The sequence below is a fragment of the Aythya marila genome, assembly GCF_965140915.1.
Source record: "Aythya marila genome assembly, chromosome: 21".
Lineage (NCBI taxonomy): Eukaryota > Metazoa > Chordata > Aves > Anseriformes > Anatidae > Aythya > Aythya marila.
Window position 1 is genome coordinate 2,594,464 of NC_139062.1, and position 18,708 is coordinate 2,613,171.

General features: G+C 48.5%; 1 protein-coding gene across 6 annotated transcripts in view; it reads left to right on the forward strand.

The window, feature by feature from the left end:
* The window catches only part of RERE (arginine-glutamic acid dipeptide repeats), a 222,979-nt gene that overhangs the window by 195,435 nt on the left and 8,836 nt on the right, over positions 1-18,708 (forward strand). For 5 of the 6 annotated variants that reach the window (XM_082776734.1, XM_082776733.1, XM_082776736.1 and 2 more), the window contains 6 exons: positions 10,704-10,866; positions 12,686-12,778; positions 13,549-13,748; positions 14,738-14,899; positions 16,326-16,439; positions 17,098-18,482. In XM_082776734.1, the coding sequence (XP_082632860.1) occupies positions 10,704-10,866; positions 12,686-12,778; positions 13,549-13,748; positions 14,738-14,899; positions 16,326-16,439; positions 17,098-18,482 (2,117 nt within the window). The remainder of the gene's footprint in view (positions 1-10,703; positions 10,867-12,685; positions 12,779-13,548; positions 13,749-14,737; positions 14,900-16,325; positions 16,440-17,097; positions 18,483-18,708) is intronic. The other variant, XM_082776737.1, reaches the window with a different exon arrangement.

Here is an 18,708-nt window from a genome sequence, read left to right on the forward strand (position 1 = left end):
CGCAGGGAGGACGGGGCTGGCAGCAGCCACATCTCAGCTCTGGACTCACCCTAGCGTGATTTGCAAGGCCGCATGAGTCAGAGCCCGAAGTCAGACCACAAATTAATGGCTTTGGGGTTTTGGTCTTTTTTTGTTATCCGTAGTTGTGAAGTCGGGATCCAATTCACCTTCCAAGGGAGCAGCAAGGCTTAATGCTCGCTGGAGACAGCGGGGCAGAGCAGAACTGTTAGGAATTAGCAATTTCTTTCAATTTTGAGCTCACTGCATAGGCATTATAGTAAGCTGCAGTGAATCGGTCTTTTTAATATTGCTTTCCAGCTCTTACCATTGTCTTTTAGTTAAGTTTTGCTTGCTAAGGATTTTTTTTTTTCTTGAAAGAAAGAATTTGAGACTGGAAGGAGCAACAATAACCGAGAGATAAGCTGCTTATGTGGCAGCCCTTTTTGTGTGCGTGTTTGATGTCCTGCCTCAAGATTCATCTCCTCACATATCGCTCTGATAAACAGGAAAACGCTTGGAGTACCCCCCAGCCCTCCGCACTTAATCTAGAAAATCTACTGATTCAGAGAAATGTTCTTTGAGAGCAGTAAAAGGAAAACAGCTGTTGAGGGATCAGATCCAAGAGAAACCAAGCCTGCTTAAGATCACGGCTTAACGACGGGGATGTCTGTCTGAGAGAGCTTTTGTTTGCAAGAAGTTTGGTGCTTTTGTCCTGGCTCAGCCTGAAGAGGACAGCGGGACCCTGCCCGCCTCGCATCGCTGCGCCGGGATCAAGGTTTTGGTGATAGGCTTGGTGGTCCGGGCCAGTTTATTTGATGCTTTCCAGGTGTAAAAGGGGTGGCTGTGTTCCTCTGCCTGGCTTGGTCAGGTGTCAGGCATCCTGCAACAGAGGTTTTTATGAAGAGGTCAGATTTGGGCTGTCTGCAACCCGGGATCGGGGCTCTGGCAGTTCTCACCATGGACTAGCCCGTCATGAGGATAGCTGCAGGAAAAAAGGGCAGGCACATTCCTCTGTTCCCAGGTGATTGCATATCCACTTTCCTCATTAGCAGGCAGGATTATTTTGTGTAATTTGCTGCCTCCTGTGTCATTTTTTTTGGTATTTTGGTTTAAATACGACTTCAGCAAAGCGTCCAAACTCAGCAGCTCCCCTATGGGTCACGAGCTGCAAAGGGAGGAAGCTGTATGTCAGAGGAGATAACGCTCACGTTTGACAAGCCCAGCCTTGTGTGATTCATCCCAGATGTGTTTGGGAAACCTAAAACATCTGTTACACGGAGATGTGGAATGCAGGTCAGCGTGCAGACAGCAGCCTCCGAGACCGTGCTGCTGCAGCAGGGTTGCCTTGCTGGGGATCCTCATTGCTGTATTTAAATGAAAGCAGAATTACGGAGTGGGACATCCGAAACACAAGTGGCTCATGCTTTATTTACCTTTAGCTCTTCTTGCACTATTAAAACAGGAAAATCTTACCAAATGTTCAGAATTCCATTTTTTTTTTGCCTTGGTTTGTTTTGTTTCCTTGCTTTTCTGGTTCGTGTCTTGTCAGTGACTGCTGCCTGCCCAGGGGAGCAGTGGGGCTGGCAGTGCAAGCGACCTGTGTTCTGTATCAAGGGGCAAAAACCACGTTCTCTGGAGAAATAAGGGGAAAAACTGTCTGCATCACAGGGAAGCACTGCACCTGAGTGATGTCGGAGTCTGGTCACGGAGCGTGGAATAGGGGCAGGCTGGTTTCTAAGCCTGGTGGTTGTAAATTCATGCAGGGAAGGCGCAGGAGGCCTGGAGGTACCAGCTGGGACCAAGGGGCTGGTTCTTGGGGACCATAAAGAAGTCAATGAGCTCACCCATCTGACCTGTAGGGAGAAGCTGCAGGGAACCCTTGGGGAGTGAAGGTACTTCCCCTGTATTCTAGGGAGAGAAAACCTTTCTCATTCCAACCAGCCCAAACCCAATATTTTCTGGTGGCCCTTGGGCTGTGGCACTGGCACTCGGGTGAGCCCGAGGCATCCAGTGGGGTGTTGCAGTAGGGCAGGGTGTTGATCGGAGGGCACGATGAGCTGGCAGTGGTTTGCTTTTAGACACACATTGGTGGTGGTTGCTGTGAAGTAGCCCACCACCATGAGCACACCTAAAAATCATGGCATGGCTTGGTTCTGCGGGTACAATCATCATCGGGCAGTAATAATAATAATAAAAAAGACACAAAAATAGCACGTGAATACCTGACTGAGATGCAGGAGGACTGAGTTCTTGGCTGAGTATTAGAATTATTTTTTTAATACCTTGCTAAAAGAAAATTTAGGGATTTCAGACTGCTGCTGTCCCTTCATTTTGGCTGTCGCTTTGCACGCACGCACTGCCCATTTGCAAATTGATCTTTGGTTTGAATTAATGGGAGTTGACACGCGAGCCACAACAGAAAGCAGGCTGGTTGGAGATAAAATTACCCGTGTCTGTCCCTGTTTTGGGGTTGCTTTGAATCCCTCCTTGTGCCTGGCAATTCTCAGCCCGCACAGAAGCCATAAAGCAGCAGCACGGCTGTGGTCGGAGGAGCCTTTTTCATTCTCCGGCAGCCATTACGTGCTGCCAGTACAAAAACATTTTTTTCTTAACAGTCTTTTTCCTAAGCTCAAAAATGGATTTCCCTCCAGCCACTGTCATTCAATTATCACCTCAGGAAATGCATAGATAGAACTGATGATCCCTTTAAAGCATCCTGCAGTATTCCTCCCCTCCCATCCTTCATTTCTCTCCTCGCTCCAGTCATTAAATGTAACATCGCCGATGTATATTTTATAGGGTGACCCTGACGGCTGTCGCTTTGAGGATGTGCAGAGATAATAAGATTGTGCATGTAATGAAGGGCAGATAAATAGAAAAATGTTTACGGGATGGAGTGTGGCCATTTTAACAGCTTTATGGCTTGCTTATGCACGCTTGTTCTCCCCCCTGTGCGCAGCCACGTGAAGCACCACCGGTCCCTCTGCTTGAAATGGTGGAAATGTGAAGGGTTTCAGGCACCGAGGAGAGGTGGTTTTCATCCAACACCTGGAGCCTAGCAGCACGCAACGTAATTATTGAGCTGGTGGGAAAAGAAAGGCCAGGTAAAGGGCTGATGGAGCGGTGCCCCTGGCACCTTCACCGAGGAAAACCCGTTCCTTGCATTGTGCTGTCCGCTTTTCCAGGTCAGTAGGGCTGGAAAAGTGCATCAAGGGGGAAATACAGGACCTGTGGTAAGCTCTGCTCCAGAAGCTTGTCTGAATACCCTGAGTTTAACCTATCTGGGCATTTCTCCCACTCTCCTGATGATGCGAGCATCGATATTGAAGGCTTCTGGCTAAGAAGGGGCTGGCAGGGCAAGGTGCCCCTTGGGACAGCCCTGAGCTCCGGGCTTTGTGGGTTGGAAGGTGGTAAGAAAATTGTTGGCACAAGAAAATAGGAACTTCTCCCACCTTGGTGAAAACAGTTCAGCTCTGTTCCTTGGAACTGCACTGGACGTTGTTCAGCTGGCCCAGGTGCAGTTGTTAGGGCAGCACTTTGAGCATCAGGGTAGGGAAAAAGGAAAAAAAGTGGAATATTTGCATTTGCTAGAGGAAAACAGGCTCTGTGGGACTGGGACACCCTCGGTGCTGTGTGGGGAAATGTAAGGGATGGGGTTGGTGGGGAGAGGAGGAGCAGAAATGGAATGGCTGGAGCTCCAAGTGGTCAAACCAACGAGGGTCTCCAGAAACTTTGGAGTTACGAACTACAAAGGGGCGCTGAGTAGAAAGCAAATCCTTGACAAATGTGGATAAGGCAAGCAGGTGCTTAACTCTTTCACTGTTTTGATAACCTCTTAATTGATCAAGCTCCAGAGAGAGCCCTGCCAGGCATACCTGGTGACCCCGGCAGCAGCTACGCGGTCCTGGAGAGCTGTAGCTGACGCTATCGCGGGGAGGATCTAATAATTAGTAATGGATGCAGCCGGCAGCCTGCGAGCTCCTCTGGGGATTAGGGACTCTGTTGATTAACAAAGAGGAGTCTCTGGAGGAAGAAGCTGTAATTGCAAAAGCTTTCTTTTCATTCTGGCGTGATGTACAGCTGGAGAGGGTCAGCAGCTTTTGCCTGCAGCCGAGGTTTAAAACAATGCACGGGCTTGCTCTGCGCTTGGTTTTGCCGAACTGTTAAAGCTGGTCCTTAAAGCCCTAAAAAAAAGAGAACTGGTCGCCTAGAACAGGTAGCGAGGGTACGTTCCTTAATATGCTGATTATTGTATTTCCTGCTGGTGTGTACAGCCTTAATTGCAAACACTGGGAAAAGTTAGCAAATGAGCTAGGTGAGAACCCTGAGATGGATGTGGCACGGAGGTGTGGCACCAACCTTTTTTTAAGGCTTTGGACGATAGCATTTAGGTTTCTCCAGGGTTTGCCAAAACAGCAATCAAGGGGTAGGAATGAACCAACAGGGATACCAGATGGAAGGAGAGGGCAGCTTGTAGTGAGGACAGGAGGAAAGCTGAGCTCTGGAGGAGCAGCCTGCCAGGCCTGTGCTTTGTAAGGTTGGATTTAGCCCAATTAGCCTGGTTTGGGGTTTTGAAGGACTTGCAGAGCCCAACAGTCACTAGTGGACTCTTCACGTGGCATGAGGCTGATGAGTAGGGTTGTACTTCCCACAAATAATTGATCTTGGCCCATTTATTAATCGTCTGTCTCTTTGTTTGCATACCCTATGTTACAAAAGGGTGTGCTGAGACGTAATTTGTAGGTACGTCGTTGGTTTGTCAGCAAAGGGAGGATGCTCTACACTGCTGGAGTCTTGCTGTGTTACTGAAGATAAATGCTGTTTGTTTCTGTTTTCCAAGGAGAGATTATTTACATCCCGCCAGGTGTATTTCTTTCCTTTGCTTTTCCCTCATTTGCAGTCCCTGTTCACTGCCTCCTTTCTACTTTTGCTTCAATTACTCTTTGTGTCGATCATTTTATTGTAGGAGCTGGGTTTAGTTTGCCCTCTCCTGTTATCTTGACTTTTTTTTTTTAATTATCATTTGTTAATGAGGGCAAGTATATTCTCTTGGGAGAATTTCAGAAGCGATCCTTGCGTTTAGGTAACACGAAAAACAAAATTACTGTAGTCTCTTGGCTGTTTTGGGAACTTTGGAGTGAAATGGTGAGGTTCAGACGTGTTTCAGCACTACCAGCAGTGGCACGGTGCTGCAGAGCCCTGTTGTGGCGTACGCCTGCGTCAGCTGCCTGAAGCAAAGCCAAGTTTGTGAGAGATGGAAGCTCTTTCTGTTCCCGGTCTGTAGAGGGCTAAGCAAGGTAGCAGTGCTCAGCTAGCAGGAGCAATTAGAAAGCACAGAGCTGTGTAGGATTGCAGGTTTTTTCCACGACAAAATGAAACCCAGAAGCTACAGATGGAGCCTCAGCTGGGTTCCCAGGGAAGTCTGTGACTGTTCCTCTGTTTGGGATGAATCGACAGTTTGGCAAAAAATCCCAAAGACTTATCCTGGGTTTCTTATACACCGATACCCTCTGCTGCTTCCCACTTGGCCAGACAGTCTTGTCAGGAGTTTGAAATCCAAAACGAGCCCGAGGAGCTTATCTCGGCGTATGCAGAACAAGAACCAGATTATTAGGACAGCCAGGCTTCTCCTAAAACTGTCGGTAGAGCTCTTAGCAAAGCCAGCTGCGTTGCCATCCAAAAGATAAAACACCAAGCTGCAGATAAAACACCGAGGCTTTCAAAATGTGCAAGAGAACCGAGACCTGCGGGATGTTCTTCGGAAGCACCACGCGATTTTTAATACGTGCTTTGTAGCCTCAGTAAAATACTGCTTGGGTTTTTAAAGTCCCTCTTAACATTCAGTAATGTTTCAGACCGATGCAGTGCTCCTGTGCGCCGAAGGTGGGCATTAATCAGTGCTACTGAACAAGCTGCTGAGACTTATTGCTTAATTAGAACATATGCAAACCCATTTGTCACAGCTGACAGAGGCACCCAGGCCGAGCACGCAGCTGTAAAAACGCCGAGGTCCGACCCTGCTGAACTGAACCTCAGTGCTGCTCTTCCTCGGCCCTGCTGTGGTTTTTCTATACTCGAGCTCCTTCAATTTGGGGCACGGAGATGTGTGTGATGGGGGGACCGATCCCTCCTGGGCTGCGTCGGGGTCGGGAAGCTTCAGGATGCTGGGCTGGGGTGCTAGGAAGCTGCCATTTCACAGGGCTGGGCATGGGTAGCCCCTTGCCTTGATTTTCTCCCCTTGTTTCGATTTGCCCCCGTCTCGCTTTGCCCCCTGGCACCCAGACACTTGAGCAGATGCTCCCACCAGCACTGGTCGTGCCCAGGGGGCTCAGTGCACGAGGAAGGTGCTGGAGACTCTTTTCACCACGGGACCTGCGTTGAAGTGGCCTGAGTGAGTAAAATCAGGCTGCATTGCAGGAAGATGGTGAATTCATTACAACCACAGCTGGACAAGCTGCTCCCCTCCTGCTGCCCTGCCTGCCCCTACGGCCCCGAAAGGAGTTGTTGTTTACCTCTTCTGTTTAATTACAGTCGAGCTACCCCCCTCCCCGATTATTTTTTTTTTTTTCTCCTCCTGACAGAGCTGGGCCCTGGGGAAATTAACCAGCAATTATTGTGTTTGCTCACTCTGTTTTGCCGTAACAGATACTTGAAGGTAAGTTGATGCATTCGTGCCAGCGCTGTAGGAGCGGGCTGCTGCAGCGGGGCTGCCGGGGCCTCTCACAGCAGCAGCGAGCACACAGTGTTAATCCTGTGTTTACCTAAGGCAAGACTAAACACAAACACAGGGCACAGCTTGTACTGTGTATTTTACATTTGAAAACTGCTGATAAGAAGTGAGAAGGCAGGGCAGGCCCCGCTCTGCCTGCTGGCAGTTTGGGAAAGGCGGGGAAGAGTTAACCAGGGCTGCCCTGCTGTCCTGCAACGTGGATGCAGAGCTGGGCTGAGCTGCTAAATGTTTTAGCAAGGTGAGGGCAGGGGATGGAACTGGTAGGAGAGGTCAGAAGGGTGCCCTGGTGCCAAGGAATTAGTCCTGGCTCCAGAGCCAAACTGCAGAGGAAGCCGTGCCGCTGTCGGCTCCTGATGGAGTGGATCTGAACCGTTCCTTTCTCTTTAAACATAATCCCCAGCACAGATGTAAAAGGAGATGAAGCATGACTTCCTTCTGTGTGCCTACAACGTGGGGTGAAATGGCCTTGGCAGGAGAAGGCAGGAGATTTGAGGAGCTGTGAGCTCCCGAGGGGTTTCAAAATTGATGAAAGCTGAACCTGGCGAGGAGCACGGCCCCTCTGTCAGGAGCCTTCGGGAGGGAAGGTAGCGATAAAGTCCTGAGTGAACTTGGGGTGCTTTGAGAGGCACTTCGGTGAGTGCTGGTGTTGCTCACTTTCACCTGCGTTGAGGGTTGCTTTAGCGTGGTGTTAGTCCCAGAGCTTGATTCAACAGGGACACACGTTGGTTGTAGGCAGGAGAAGAGGGCAATGGAAGCAATCAAAGGGTCCTTCTTGCAAAAGCAGCCTCCTCTGGCCAGTCTGCGCCCTTCAGGCTGCTGGAATGGTCAGGGGACAGCCCTCAGGGCGTGCAGCCCTCCCCAGCCTCCCGTTCAAGTCGTGTTCCTCCTCCTCCATCAACCAAGACCTCACCTCAGGTGGCGGTCACCTCGGCGGTCTCCTCCCTTCTTTGATCTATCCCCAGGGTTTGGCAGTGTTGGGGTCTCAAGCTGGGGACGTCCTGGTGCAGCGGAGGTGTTTCGGTGAGCTTTACCTGGTGTGGTTTGAGCACACTGCGAGGTGCCGAGCGTGGCGGCTGCGAGGCCTTGCGGAGAGGTGAGGGGAGCTCGCCGGGAGCCAAACGATCATTACAGGCCATTCATGTCAGCAGCGTTTATGCTCCTCTGTTTGCTTGCAAGCAAAAACAGCAGCTAATTTGCAAGGCTGCCTTTTGTAAAAGGGCCTTTTGATCAATGCTCGCCTGTGTTAATGTTTCAGTAGGCTATTGATTTCTGCAGCAGCTTTTGTTCCCTGAATTTATGTGCGATGGGTTTTGGCGGCGCACACTCTGCATGTTTGATTAACGTTCATTTGACTTCCCTTGCAGCCAAGCTGGGAGCTGTTTTCCTCCCTGTTTGGAGAACCAAAGCTCTCCCGACACAGCCCTTTGTGCTCGAGCTGCTGCCACCCATGCAGTCACCAGGACGCGTTTCTAATCCTTGCAGGCTCGCTCCACTCCAGCCTTTAATCCCGTAGGTAGACAATGTAGTAGCAGATAGCCAGGTGGCTGAGAAGAGCTGGCGTGGAGTTTTTCCAGCGTAGCTCGTCTGCCCTGTGTGGATCACTCTGCCATTTTCTCTCCGTGCTTCCTCTTTGGCTTCTCCTCCTCCGGCTTTGTCAGAAAGTTGAGTCATTCGCTGAGTCACGTCGCTGCAGCAGTCTGATAATAAATTAAATATTCTCCGGTCATTTCGCAGGTTCGGATTTCAGAGATGCAGCAAAATTAATTGTTGAATTCAACTTCTGTTTTAGCTTTATCAGCACAGCCGAGAGCATGGTTTTGAGAGGGTCTCAGGGGGGTAAAAGTGTTGTGATGATGAAACCGGCATTTTTCATAAATATACCCTATTTCTTTCTTTTTTTTTTTAAGCTTGTTTTATGATGCAGCACATGCGTAAGTTGTTAACCCCCCCTTGGGACCTGATGGGTTTGCGACGTGTAAATAGAGCTCCGATAGGTTCCCACTTCTCTTTTATGATGGGAAGAAAACAGATTGGTTTGCACTCCGCCGTTGCCATATGTCAGAGGACACGTTAATTCACTGACGTGCAGACAGGGGATTTACTGACTTGTTCCTTGGTGCTGACACCTGAGGTTTGATAGAAACGGATGGATGGAGGGATGGATAAACTGGCTGCTGTCGTTTCCAAGAGACTTTCTGCCACCGAAAATCACTGCGGGAGCTTTTCTGCAGAGCTTTGCCTGCCTCCTGGCTCAGGTCGTAGCCTCAGTTTGACAAACAGTTGTGCTGGTGGACTTTGAGCCCACTTTTAATGAAGCAAAATGGCATTTCTAAAGCAAACACACGGGGCTGAGCACGCAGCAGCACAGCACGGTGCTGCGTGTCAGGACTCCGCGTTCCTCCTCGACCTGCCACGGCTTGAGTGCTCGTCGCCAGCCGGTGCCTTTGAACATCTGCAGCCTGTACCCATTTCCCTCCTGGGTTTTAGAGTATCTTCAGTAAAAGATTGATTTTTTCGTTAGGGTTTTTGTCCTTTAGAGTGTAGAACTGGGTGTAACGATGCGCTTTCATCACTTCTCCCCGCCAAGCGCCGCTCTGGGTAGGATTTGGTGTGAATATCATCCAAGGTCTGCGGTGGAGATGAGCAGCATCAGTCCCGGTCTGTAGCGGAGCAGATTAAAAATGCATCTCCGTGCCTTTCACCAGAAATCAGAACTGTGGTTGTGCTCTTTCCTGGTGCTTCTATTTTTAAATGAGGCATTGATATAACTCCTAAGTGTCTCAAATGTCAGCAGTTAACGTCTAGAACAACATCCTCCTTTTGTCTTACAAGTGTTTTGGCGTTACAGATGTTAGTTATGGCTGTAATTGCTTGTTTGAGGCCCTTGGGAGAGTTTGGATTAAGGGTGTGTCTTTATTAGAGTCAACTTGAGTGATCTGCCCAGAGTAAAGGCTGCAGGATTTCCCCACAGAGAGCGGGCTGAGGTTATGTTATTAGATCACATAAAATGCAGTTCAAAGGCACCCTTTTTGTGGGCAATTCAGGTATGTTTGTTCTGATGTTGATTTTCAAGGGGCTGGTTAGAACTTCTCCGCTTCCTCTTGCGACTTAAAAGAAACAACACCTTTTTACCTTAGAGGCAGACAAGTCGCCAGGAAATGATGGGGTTTCAAAGTAAGAGAAAAGAGATTAAAACCACATGCTGTTCTTTGGTTCCGCGTCGCATCCGCTAGTTTGAATGGCAGCCGCTCCAGTTTTTGAATGTAAGCCAGGTTCATTATGCTATGGAATTATCGCTCATTTCTCTAGGTGAGCTCTTTTAACTGCTTAATTAATTTAGATGTGGGCATATATATTCAAATTAAAACACGATTTGCTGCGGTATGGTTGAGTGTTATGGTTGTAGACTTCTGCTGAATGTGTTTTTATTCTAACTTTCAGCTCCTTAAGCAGCAATCTGGTAAAAATACCTGTATGCACAATGTAGGTTGGCAAAATGGCCGTGTCTGTTTGCATCGATCCTTCCTCTTTCTGTAAATACCAGAGAATTTGTGGCAGTTCTCAGGGTTTTGTTCTGACAGCTACTGAAGGATGGTACCGGTGTGGACACAGAGCTTCCAGTGTGTGCAGGATGCTGCAGCAAAGCAAGGGCACCCCCTTCTGAACTGCTGAGCCCAGCAGTGCCAGCAGCATCCAGGGCAGGCTGGAGACCTCAGCACCCCCATCCTTCCTTGTAAAGGGCGAGGAGGTAGAGGGGGGTGAGGAAGTACTTGCTTCCTTCTGTTCCTTCCCTGCCAAAAGCAAGCAAAAAACAGGGAGGGTTTTTCTGTTGGATCTAAGGAATTCTTTTGTCTGGCTGAAATGCATCATGAGATACAGAAATACACGTGCACGTCTATAGAGCGAAAGGAAGGAAAAAAGCTGACAAACCAGGCTTGCGTGCCCCTCTAACATATTCCTTCTGTATTTGCAGGGAGAACTAATCACCTTCTATTACTATTGGAAGAAAACCCCTGAAGCAGCAAGTTCTCGAGCCCACCGTAGGCATCGAAGACAGGCTGTGTTTCGGAGAATTAAAACTCGAACTGCTTCCACTCCAGTCAACACTCCCTCCAGGCCCCCCTCCAGCGAATTCTGTAAGTGGAAGCTAAAAGCAATGCATTTATCTTTGTTTAGATGCAGGGAGCAACAGTAATGTAATGGTGCTGTACCTCCGAGTGAACGCAGCAAGGAAATGGAGTTCAGGCAGCTGCCCTCTCCTGTTCCTATACGATTATGCTGGAATGTGGTAGGCGGCTTTGATCAGCAAGTGCTGTGTACTGAATTGTCTTGGCTTTGTGTTGCACTTTCTCCAGGCCTATTACAGTAATGGGAATGAAAAAATGTAAAAAGAAGGGAGCCCTATCCCTTTTCATCCTTCCTTGGTGACCCGTACCTTCTGCTTCATCACGGTCTGTGCTGCAGTCAGCACTCCTGTATCGGCGCCTGGCTGAGAAGTACAGCCTTGATTGAAGCAGAAGGTTCTAAACAAAGAATAATTACCCAAACCAGTGAAATGTGCTGTGCTGCAGAGGATTATGATTAGTAATGTCCATATGGATACACCAACCTATACCCTTACATGAAAGGGTGAGGTTACCCCGTGAGTTCGAAGGTTTTCTGTGAACTAAACCCAGCACCTTCTAAAGAAAAGGCACTACCTGGAGGTCTAGAGTTGGCCCAGTCTTATTCACAGAGGGAGGTAGAGGATGTGGTGAGTAAGGCAGGACAGAGAATTGTGGAGAGGGTAGCAGTGAGGTAATAAGAGACAGCTATTAGCTGCTCTGTGCTGAAGGTGATAGGATTTATTGCTGCTTTCTGTGCACGCAAGTGTGGATCTTGACTCTTACCAGCTCGATCCAAGACACTCAGCACTTCATGTGGCTGAAAGCTCCCATCCATATGCAGCTGACTGCAGAATAAGAATAAAAATTGAGTAAAAGAAACCAAGTTCTAGCCTGATGTTAATTTTGCAGTCAAGGTTTAAACACCTGCGAGAATGAGTGTAGAAAATGTGGTAGTGCCAGCAGCTGGTGTTGCTAAATGGACCCTGCGTTGATTAGAAGGGTAATGAGCTGATGACAAGCACTGGTGGCAAGTGCTGTAACTCCCTGTAATGTGCATGTATGACAAAGTATCCTCTCAAAACCTTTAGAAAAACACTATTGTTGCATCAAGGAATTCTTTTCTAATTAAAGATGTGAACAAAAGAAGCCACGCATCAGAATGATATCCTAGACAGGGTTTTGTGCTTATGAGAAATTATAGATCCATTCCATTGTGAATTTATAGCAAGTGGCTAGAAAAAAGCAGTACTCTCTGTAAGGAAGGATTTTGTTGCAAGTTGTTTTAGAAGATGAGGGAGGGTACAGTTTTTGTGGTGGCTGCAGATTTTCAGTGGTTTAGGTGTACAACAGCAGGCCCCATCTGATTTTGAAGATGAAGTTTAAAAACAAAATAAAAACCAGAAAGGCAACCACAGTGTCTGTCCATGAAGTCTAAAGAGCTATGAGTTAGATATAGAATATTGTTTGATTGTAAATTTGACTGGTTTTAGGTGCAAACCTCCTTTCTCTCGTAAACTGTGCTTTAAGAACACAGCTTCCCTCAGCAGCACGAACAGTATTTGAACAACTTAATTGGAAAAGTATCATATAGTGAATCAAAAGTTCTGTGGATTGTATCATTTGATGCATTCCTGGAATGCTTTTTAATCTGTAGGCTGACCAGCCCTGGCCTTGTTAGTTTGCAAAATCTGATAGGATGGTCGGCCAAGGCAGGGTGATTATAGGAAGGCACAGACTTTATGCAAGAAGTATCATATTAATGGCTATTTCAGCCAGGTAGGCAGAAACAGAAGATCATGCTGAATCTTTTTCTCTTTCCTTCTTCTCTCCTTGTTCTTTACTTACTCAGTGGACTTGAGCTCGGCCAGTGAAGATGACTTCGACAGCGAGGACAGTGAGCAGGAGCTGAAGGGCTACGCCTGCCGCCACTGCTTCACAACCAGTACGTCCTGACTCATTGCTCTATTTCCCTCCCGTCTGCTGCCACTTATCTGATGCAGGTTCATCCAAGCCAGAGCAGTTCTTGTGCATGAACAGATGTTCAAAAATGGGGTTGAATCAGCTGAAATAGGCAGCATTCATAGCAGAGTTAATCGTGATTTACCATCGCAAATTACTATTGCAGTGACAGAGGAGAGTCTTGGGAAGTAACCATTTAGACAGTAAAATCTACTGCTGTAAACAGAGTTCTTTATATAATCCATTTGTGATATAGCAAATCGACATTGAACTGTGACTGTCACATACAAAAGTTAATAATACTGCACCAGTGCTCTTCTGCAGTAGCTTCTTTCCTGTAAGCATTCCAGATGTTTGGGCACATGCACGGTGTGGTGAAAGCCCCAACGTAAGGGAAGGAAATGAGAAGTTCACAGCTCACTTCTCTTCTAGAAGCCACAGCTTTGGAGAAGAGTAGCTGCCTTTTAGTTCCCAGGGAGAGCAGCTGAGACTTGTTATTTTCAGAGATATAGTTGCTTAAGTCAACAAACAGTTTTTAAATTGAGCACTGAAGGAGATGTGTGCTGGAAGACAGACTAAGCCTGCAACAGGACAAAGTTTTCCAGGACTTAGCTGCCTATGGAAAAGCAGATACTTATCTAGTTGTTGTGTGCTTTTCTTCTTTTCTCTTTTTTTTCCTTCAAATAATGTAATTTGCTTGTGCTGAATATCTAGTAGATTTCATTTCTAAGCTGTCACTTTTCCTGCCCCAAGCCTCCAAGGACTGGCACCACGGCGGCCGAGAAAACATCTTACTGTGCACCGATTGTCGCATTCACTTCAAAAAGTACGGAGAGCTGCCGCCCATTGAGAAACCCGTAGACCCTCCACCCTTTATGTTTAAGCCTGTCAAAGAGGAAGATGATGGACTTAGTGGAAAGCATAGCATGAGGACAAGGCGGAGTCGAGGCTCGGTAGGCTTAACACCTTTGGTTCCTTCACATTTCATCTTCTGTAAAGAGGTGTTGGCTGGAGGAAGGTGGCCTGAAACAACCGTTGTTTCCTCTTTTGTGCCTGTTTGCCATGGCACGTGCTTTCATTACAAATTTTGTACCATTTTACCCTTCCAGCTGGGTCTGAGGTAAACCTTTGGCCTTATTTTAAAGGAAGAGCTTTAAAAACTTCAGTGCTATTCATGTGGTCCCACTGGAGTTAGTCTCTTGCCTGCAGACAGCTGTTGTTGGTTCCTGTGGTTATTGTGCTCTGTCAGAGCGGTTTTACTTGCTGTGAAATGCCAAGATCCTTCCTGTGTGCAAGTCACTTGTGAGAACTTGGATGGCAGCTCTGGCTAATTTAATGTTTGCTTTGAGTTTGTGGTGATGGCTTTTGTTCCTTGCCCTCCCCTCTCCGTTGTTCTGATCTTACTGATATGACCATTGCTTCTCAATACCTTCTGAGGCTATGTAATCAGGTAAGGTTGGCTTCATTGGTTTTATGGTAGCCTGTCATCCAAAAAACTGCTACACTGGGAGGGAAACAGCATTAATTATTGGATAGACTTCTGGACAACAGATAGACTTCTTTTATGGAACATCAGGGTCCCCTCCACTCATCCCCTGTGTGTGGATGCACACTTACAAACCTGCGTGCACATTTTATGAAGAAAATTCATCATGCAAACAGCAGCATCCGTGGGAACATCTTTATACTGTTCTCATGTCTCCCAGACACTACTGAATAAAATAACCAGTGTTTAATATGCATGGGCATATTAAGGATTTGCCTCCTCTACTTTTAAGCCCAGATGAACTTCCAGGGAAAAACTGCAGAAAGGTTCAGTGCTCTTGGTTTTTCATCTTTCAAGTTCTTACCAGGAATGTACCATCTACGTTTTTTCTGTAAGACACGAGAAAATAAGAAGAAGGACAAGTGTTAACTTGGTTTATTCTTGTTACACAAATAGATGTCTACACTACGTAGTGGTCGTAAAAAGCAGCCAGCCAGCCCTGATGGTAGAGCCTCACCTATTAATGAAGACATCCGCTCCAGTGGCCGCAACTCTCCCAGCGCTGCCAGCACCTCCAGTAATGACAGCAAAGCAGATTCGGTGAAGAAGTCCACCAAGGTAAAATTTCCCCCTTCTTTTGCGTTAGGGCTGGACACCTGAGGCTCCTTCAACTGGCTAAATAAGACACAGATTCTAGCAGGCCAGGGAATCTGTCAGTGACCTCGAAATTCCTACTTGTGTACATAAGCAAAAGATGTAATGGTAAGCATCTGACTGATGCTTTGTTCCTGTGCTTGTGGATGTGTAGCGATAAAAGCTGTTGAAGTATCCCCACATAACCTTACTGCTTGCATGATAAACTAATCCTTCATTTTCAGATGCAAATGCAAGCATTAGGCTGATGGAGGTAATACAGATCAGCAATGTTATATCTGAGACAAGTAGACAGTTTTGTGTGTTTTTTTAAGCAGTACTTAATCTTTATTTATAAAGGAATATGAATATGTAGTAATTGAGACTACTTCTGGTACTGTTTTTCTGTATGCAATTTGCTTGATTTTCAGAGCAGGCTGACAGTTTAGTCTCTTTCAATAAGTGCCTTTCCAAGAGAGCACTGAAGAAACGCAGCTAGATGAAGAGGGAAGCTTGCATTAAGCACTGTAAATTGAAAGTAGCAAGTTAAATATTTGTTTTAAAGAGAAAAAAAAGGAGTGTGGGACAAGTTGTCACATGACAATACTGAGGACTTAGCAAATATGAAGGTAGGTTAGGTAATTGCAAGGTGTGTGAAAGTGTCCCAGGCCATTAAAGCAGGCAGGAATCTTGTAATAGCTACTCCCTGGTAGCCCTGTGTTTGAGGGGCTAAGCCTCTTAGAGTATCAGGAGTGAAGACCCTCATTTAGTAGAAGGAGGCTTATCTGGTACCCGTCTGCTGCAGAAATTCTTGCTTCATCCTCTGTTAACTGCTGGTGTTGGTCTCCTTTAGAGTACATTGAGCCAGCTGATCTGTTCTGACTTCTTGGTGAAACTGATTCTGCAAAGCTAAAGGTGGAAAGACAACTGTTCTGTGTAAAATATTCCTTTGCATTCAAAGCTTGAGACAATGTCCGTGTGCTGAGGAATGCTTTACATGTTACTTGTGCCTGCTAGTTTGTGTCAGAAACGTCTGCAGCCCAAACTGTCCCCTGGGTTTCTGCCTGCAGAAGTGAAATTGTAGCCTTGTTTCGAATCCTGGCTTAAGTTTGACCTCCAGAGGGAGTGGTTAGAGCATAATGTAGGTGAAGGGCTTCTGGGAGCTGCTGCTGGCAGATGGGGGAACGCAGCAGCAGCAGCTCCAGAACAGATTCCCCTGCAGCCCGTAATTGGACAGAGGTACATGTGTTAGCTTGGTGTCACGTACTGACGATCCCAACTCCTGATCAGTTCTGCTCCCTAGGAGCCCTTCTCATTTATTTGTACTAAACGTGATAGCTCTGGCTTGCATTCAGTTTAGTTTTGCGCTTCCATTACTGGTAACTGCTCTGTTTTGCTTCATTTGTGGCAGAAAATCAAGGAAGAGGTATCTTCTCCCCTCAAGAATTCCAAGAGGCAGCGGGAGAAGGCAGCGTCTGACACAGAGGAGCCGGACAGGTCCAGTGCCAAAAAATCCAAAACTCAAGTGAGTCCCGCAGAAGAGTATTCCCATTCTGGGGAACGGTTTCAGAGTGGGAGGGAGTGCAAAGCCACCAACAAACCAAAAACACAAAATCAATTTAAGCCACAGCAAATTGTTACTTAATCTGTGGCTAGAAAGCAACCCATTTTGTAACGTGTTCCTTCTGCTGGAAAACTGTGGAACAACACAGGGTGAGTTCAGGAGTCTTTGTGTTTGTTTGTTTTAGGATCAGCCATATAGGTACGTAGGTGGTTTATTTCTAAACACACACACTCAGTTTGTTGTGTTTTTTTTTTTTTTTTTTTTTTTTTTAATTGGCATTTGTCTTTGCCTCTTCTGTAACAAGTTAGAAAAAAACCACTGGAGTTATCTTAATTTAATGCTATCAGTGCTCAGTTGAATTACTTTTAGGTTGCCTTTTCAGTGCTTATCTGACAAGGTTCACTCCATGGATAGGAGTGTGTCCACTCCAGTCTGTCCATCTTTCTCCTGTACTGGGGAGCTGAGAGCTGACAGCGTACTGCAGTGGCATTGCCTCTGCTGCTTTAAGTCCTGTGAGATTCTGAGGGTGGTACTTGCCCTTCAGCATCCCTCACAGGCTGGTGGTGCTCTGTGTGCAGCTTTCTCACACACGCTGATTGCTCTTCCCTCTCTCCTGCAGGAGATCAGCCGGCCGAACTCTCCCTCGGAGGGCGAGGGCGAAGGCGAGAGCTCTGACAGCCGCAGCGTCAATGACGAGGGCAGCAGCGATCCCAAGGACATCGACCAGGACAACCGGAGCACGTCACCCAGCATCCCCAGCCCTCAAGACAATGAGAGCGACTCGGATTCCTCCGCTCAGCAGCAAGTGCTGCAGGCACAGCCTCAAGTGCTCCAGGCTCAGAGCAGCTCTGGCCAGGCTCCTCCTCCCACGCCACCGATATCGGCCCAGCTACCAGCAGCGCTGCCAGCAGCCTCGAGCGCTGCTGCGGCTCCGCCGCAGGTCTCGCCGTCGGCATCCCAGCCCCCCAGCCAGCCCCAGGCCCCCGCGCCACCACCTCCTCATTCTCACATCCAGCAAGCCCCCGCTTTGCACCCGCAGAGACTGCCGTCGCCTCACCCGCCCCTGCAGCCTTTGAGCGTGGCTCAGAGCCAGCCTCCCCCTGCCTCCTCGCAGCCCCACTCGCAGCCTCCGCTCCACGGCCAGGCGCAGCCCGCCCCTCACAGCCTGCAGGCCCAGCCTCTCCTGCCTCATCCCGTGCCTCCCCAGCCGTTTTCGCTCCCCACTCAGTCGTCGCAGTCTCAGGTTCCCCTCCAGACCCAAGCGCCGTCCCATTCACACTCGGCTCTCCAGGTGCAGGTGGCTCAGCCCGCGCTGCCGGCCGCGACCCCGCTGCAGCAGGCGCAGCCTCCACGGGAGCAGCCGCTGCCCCCCGCGCCCATGGCCATGCCTCACATCAAACCTCCCCCTACCACCCCGATCCCTCAGCTTCCCACTCCTCCGTCTCACAAGCACCCCCCTCATCTCTCTGGCCCTTCTCCGTTCTCCATGAACTCCAACTTGCCGCCACCGCCTGCTCTCAAGCCCCTCAGCTCCCTCTCAACCCATCACCCTCCATCCGCGCACCCTCCGCCGTTGCAGCTGATGCCTCAGAGCCAGCCGCTGCAGTCGTCGCAAGCTCAGCCTCCCGTCCTGACACAGAGCCAGAGCCTCCCCCCAGCTGCCAGCCACCCCCCCTCCGGACTCCACCAGGTACCTTCCCAGCCGCCCTTTTCTCAGCACCCGTTTGTCCCCGGGGGCCCGCCTTCCATCACGCCTCCTTCTTGCCCCTCCACCTCCACGCCGCCCGCTGTGCCCGGCATCCCGCTGCAGACCTCCATCTCCACGTCAGCAGCTTCTAGTGGAAACGTGCCAGTGGTGACATCCTGCACGCTGCCACCCATTCAGATCAAGGAAGAAGTCCCAGATGAGGCTGAGGAACCGGAGAGCCCTCCTCCTCCACCCCGAAGTCCATCACCAGAGCCTACCGTGGTGGATACACCGAGTCATGCCAGTCAGTCGGCCAGGTATGGAGGTTGTCAGCAACCTTCTTAATTCCTTCCTTAATGCGCCGTCTTTCCTTGTACGTACGCTTTTGGGTCCTTGTCCATCCATGTCTCTCTTGCTTGGTGTTCCAGTGAAGTTCAGGTATCTCTAACTGACCTGGAAGCAGAACCCACATGTAATTGCCTTCCTTTTGGGCAAGAAAAGAGTTTGTTAAAGGCTTCCTTCTACTGTACAGGCTCTGCCATT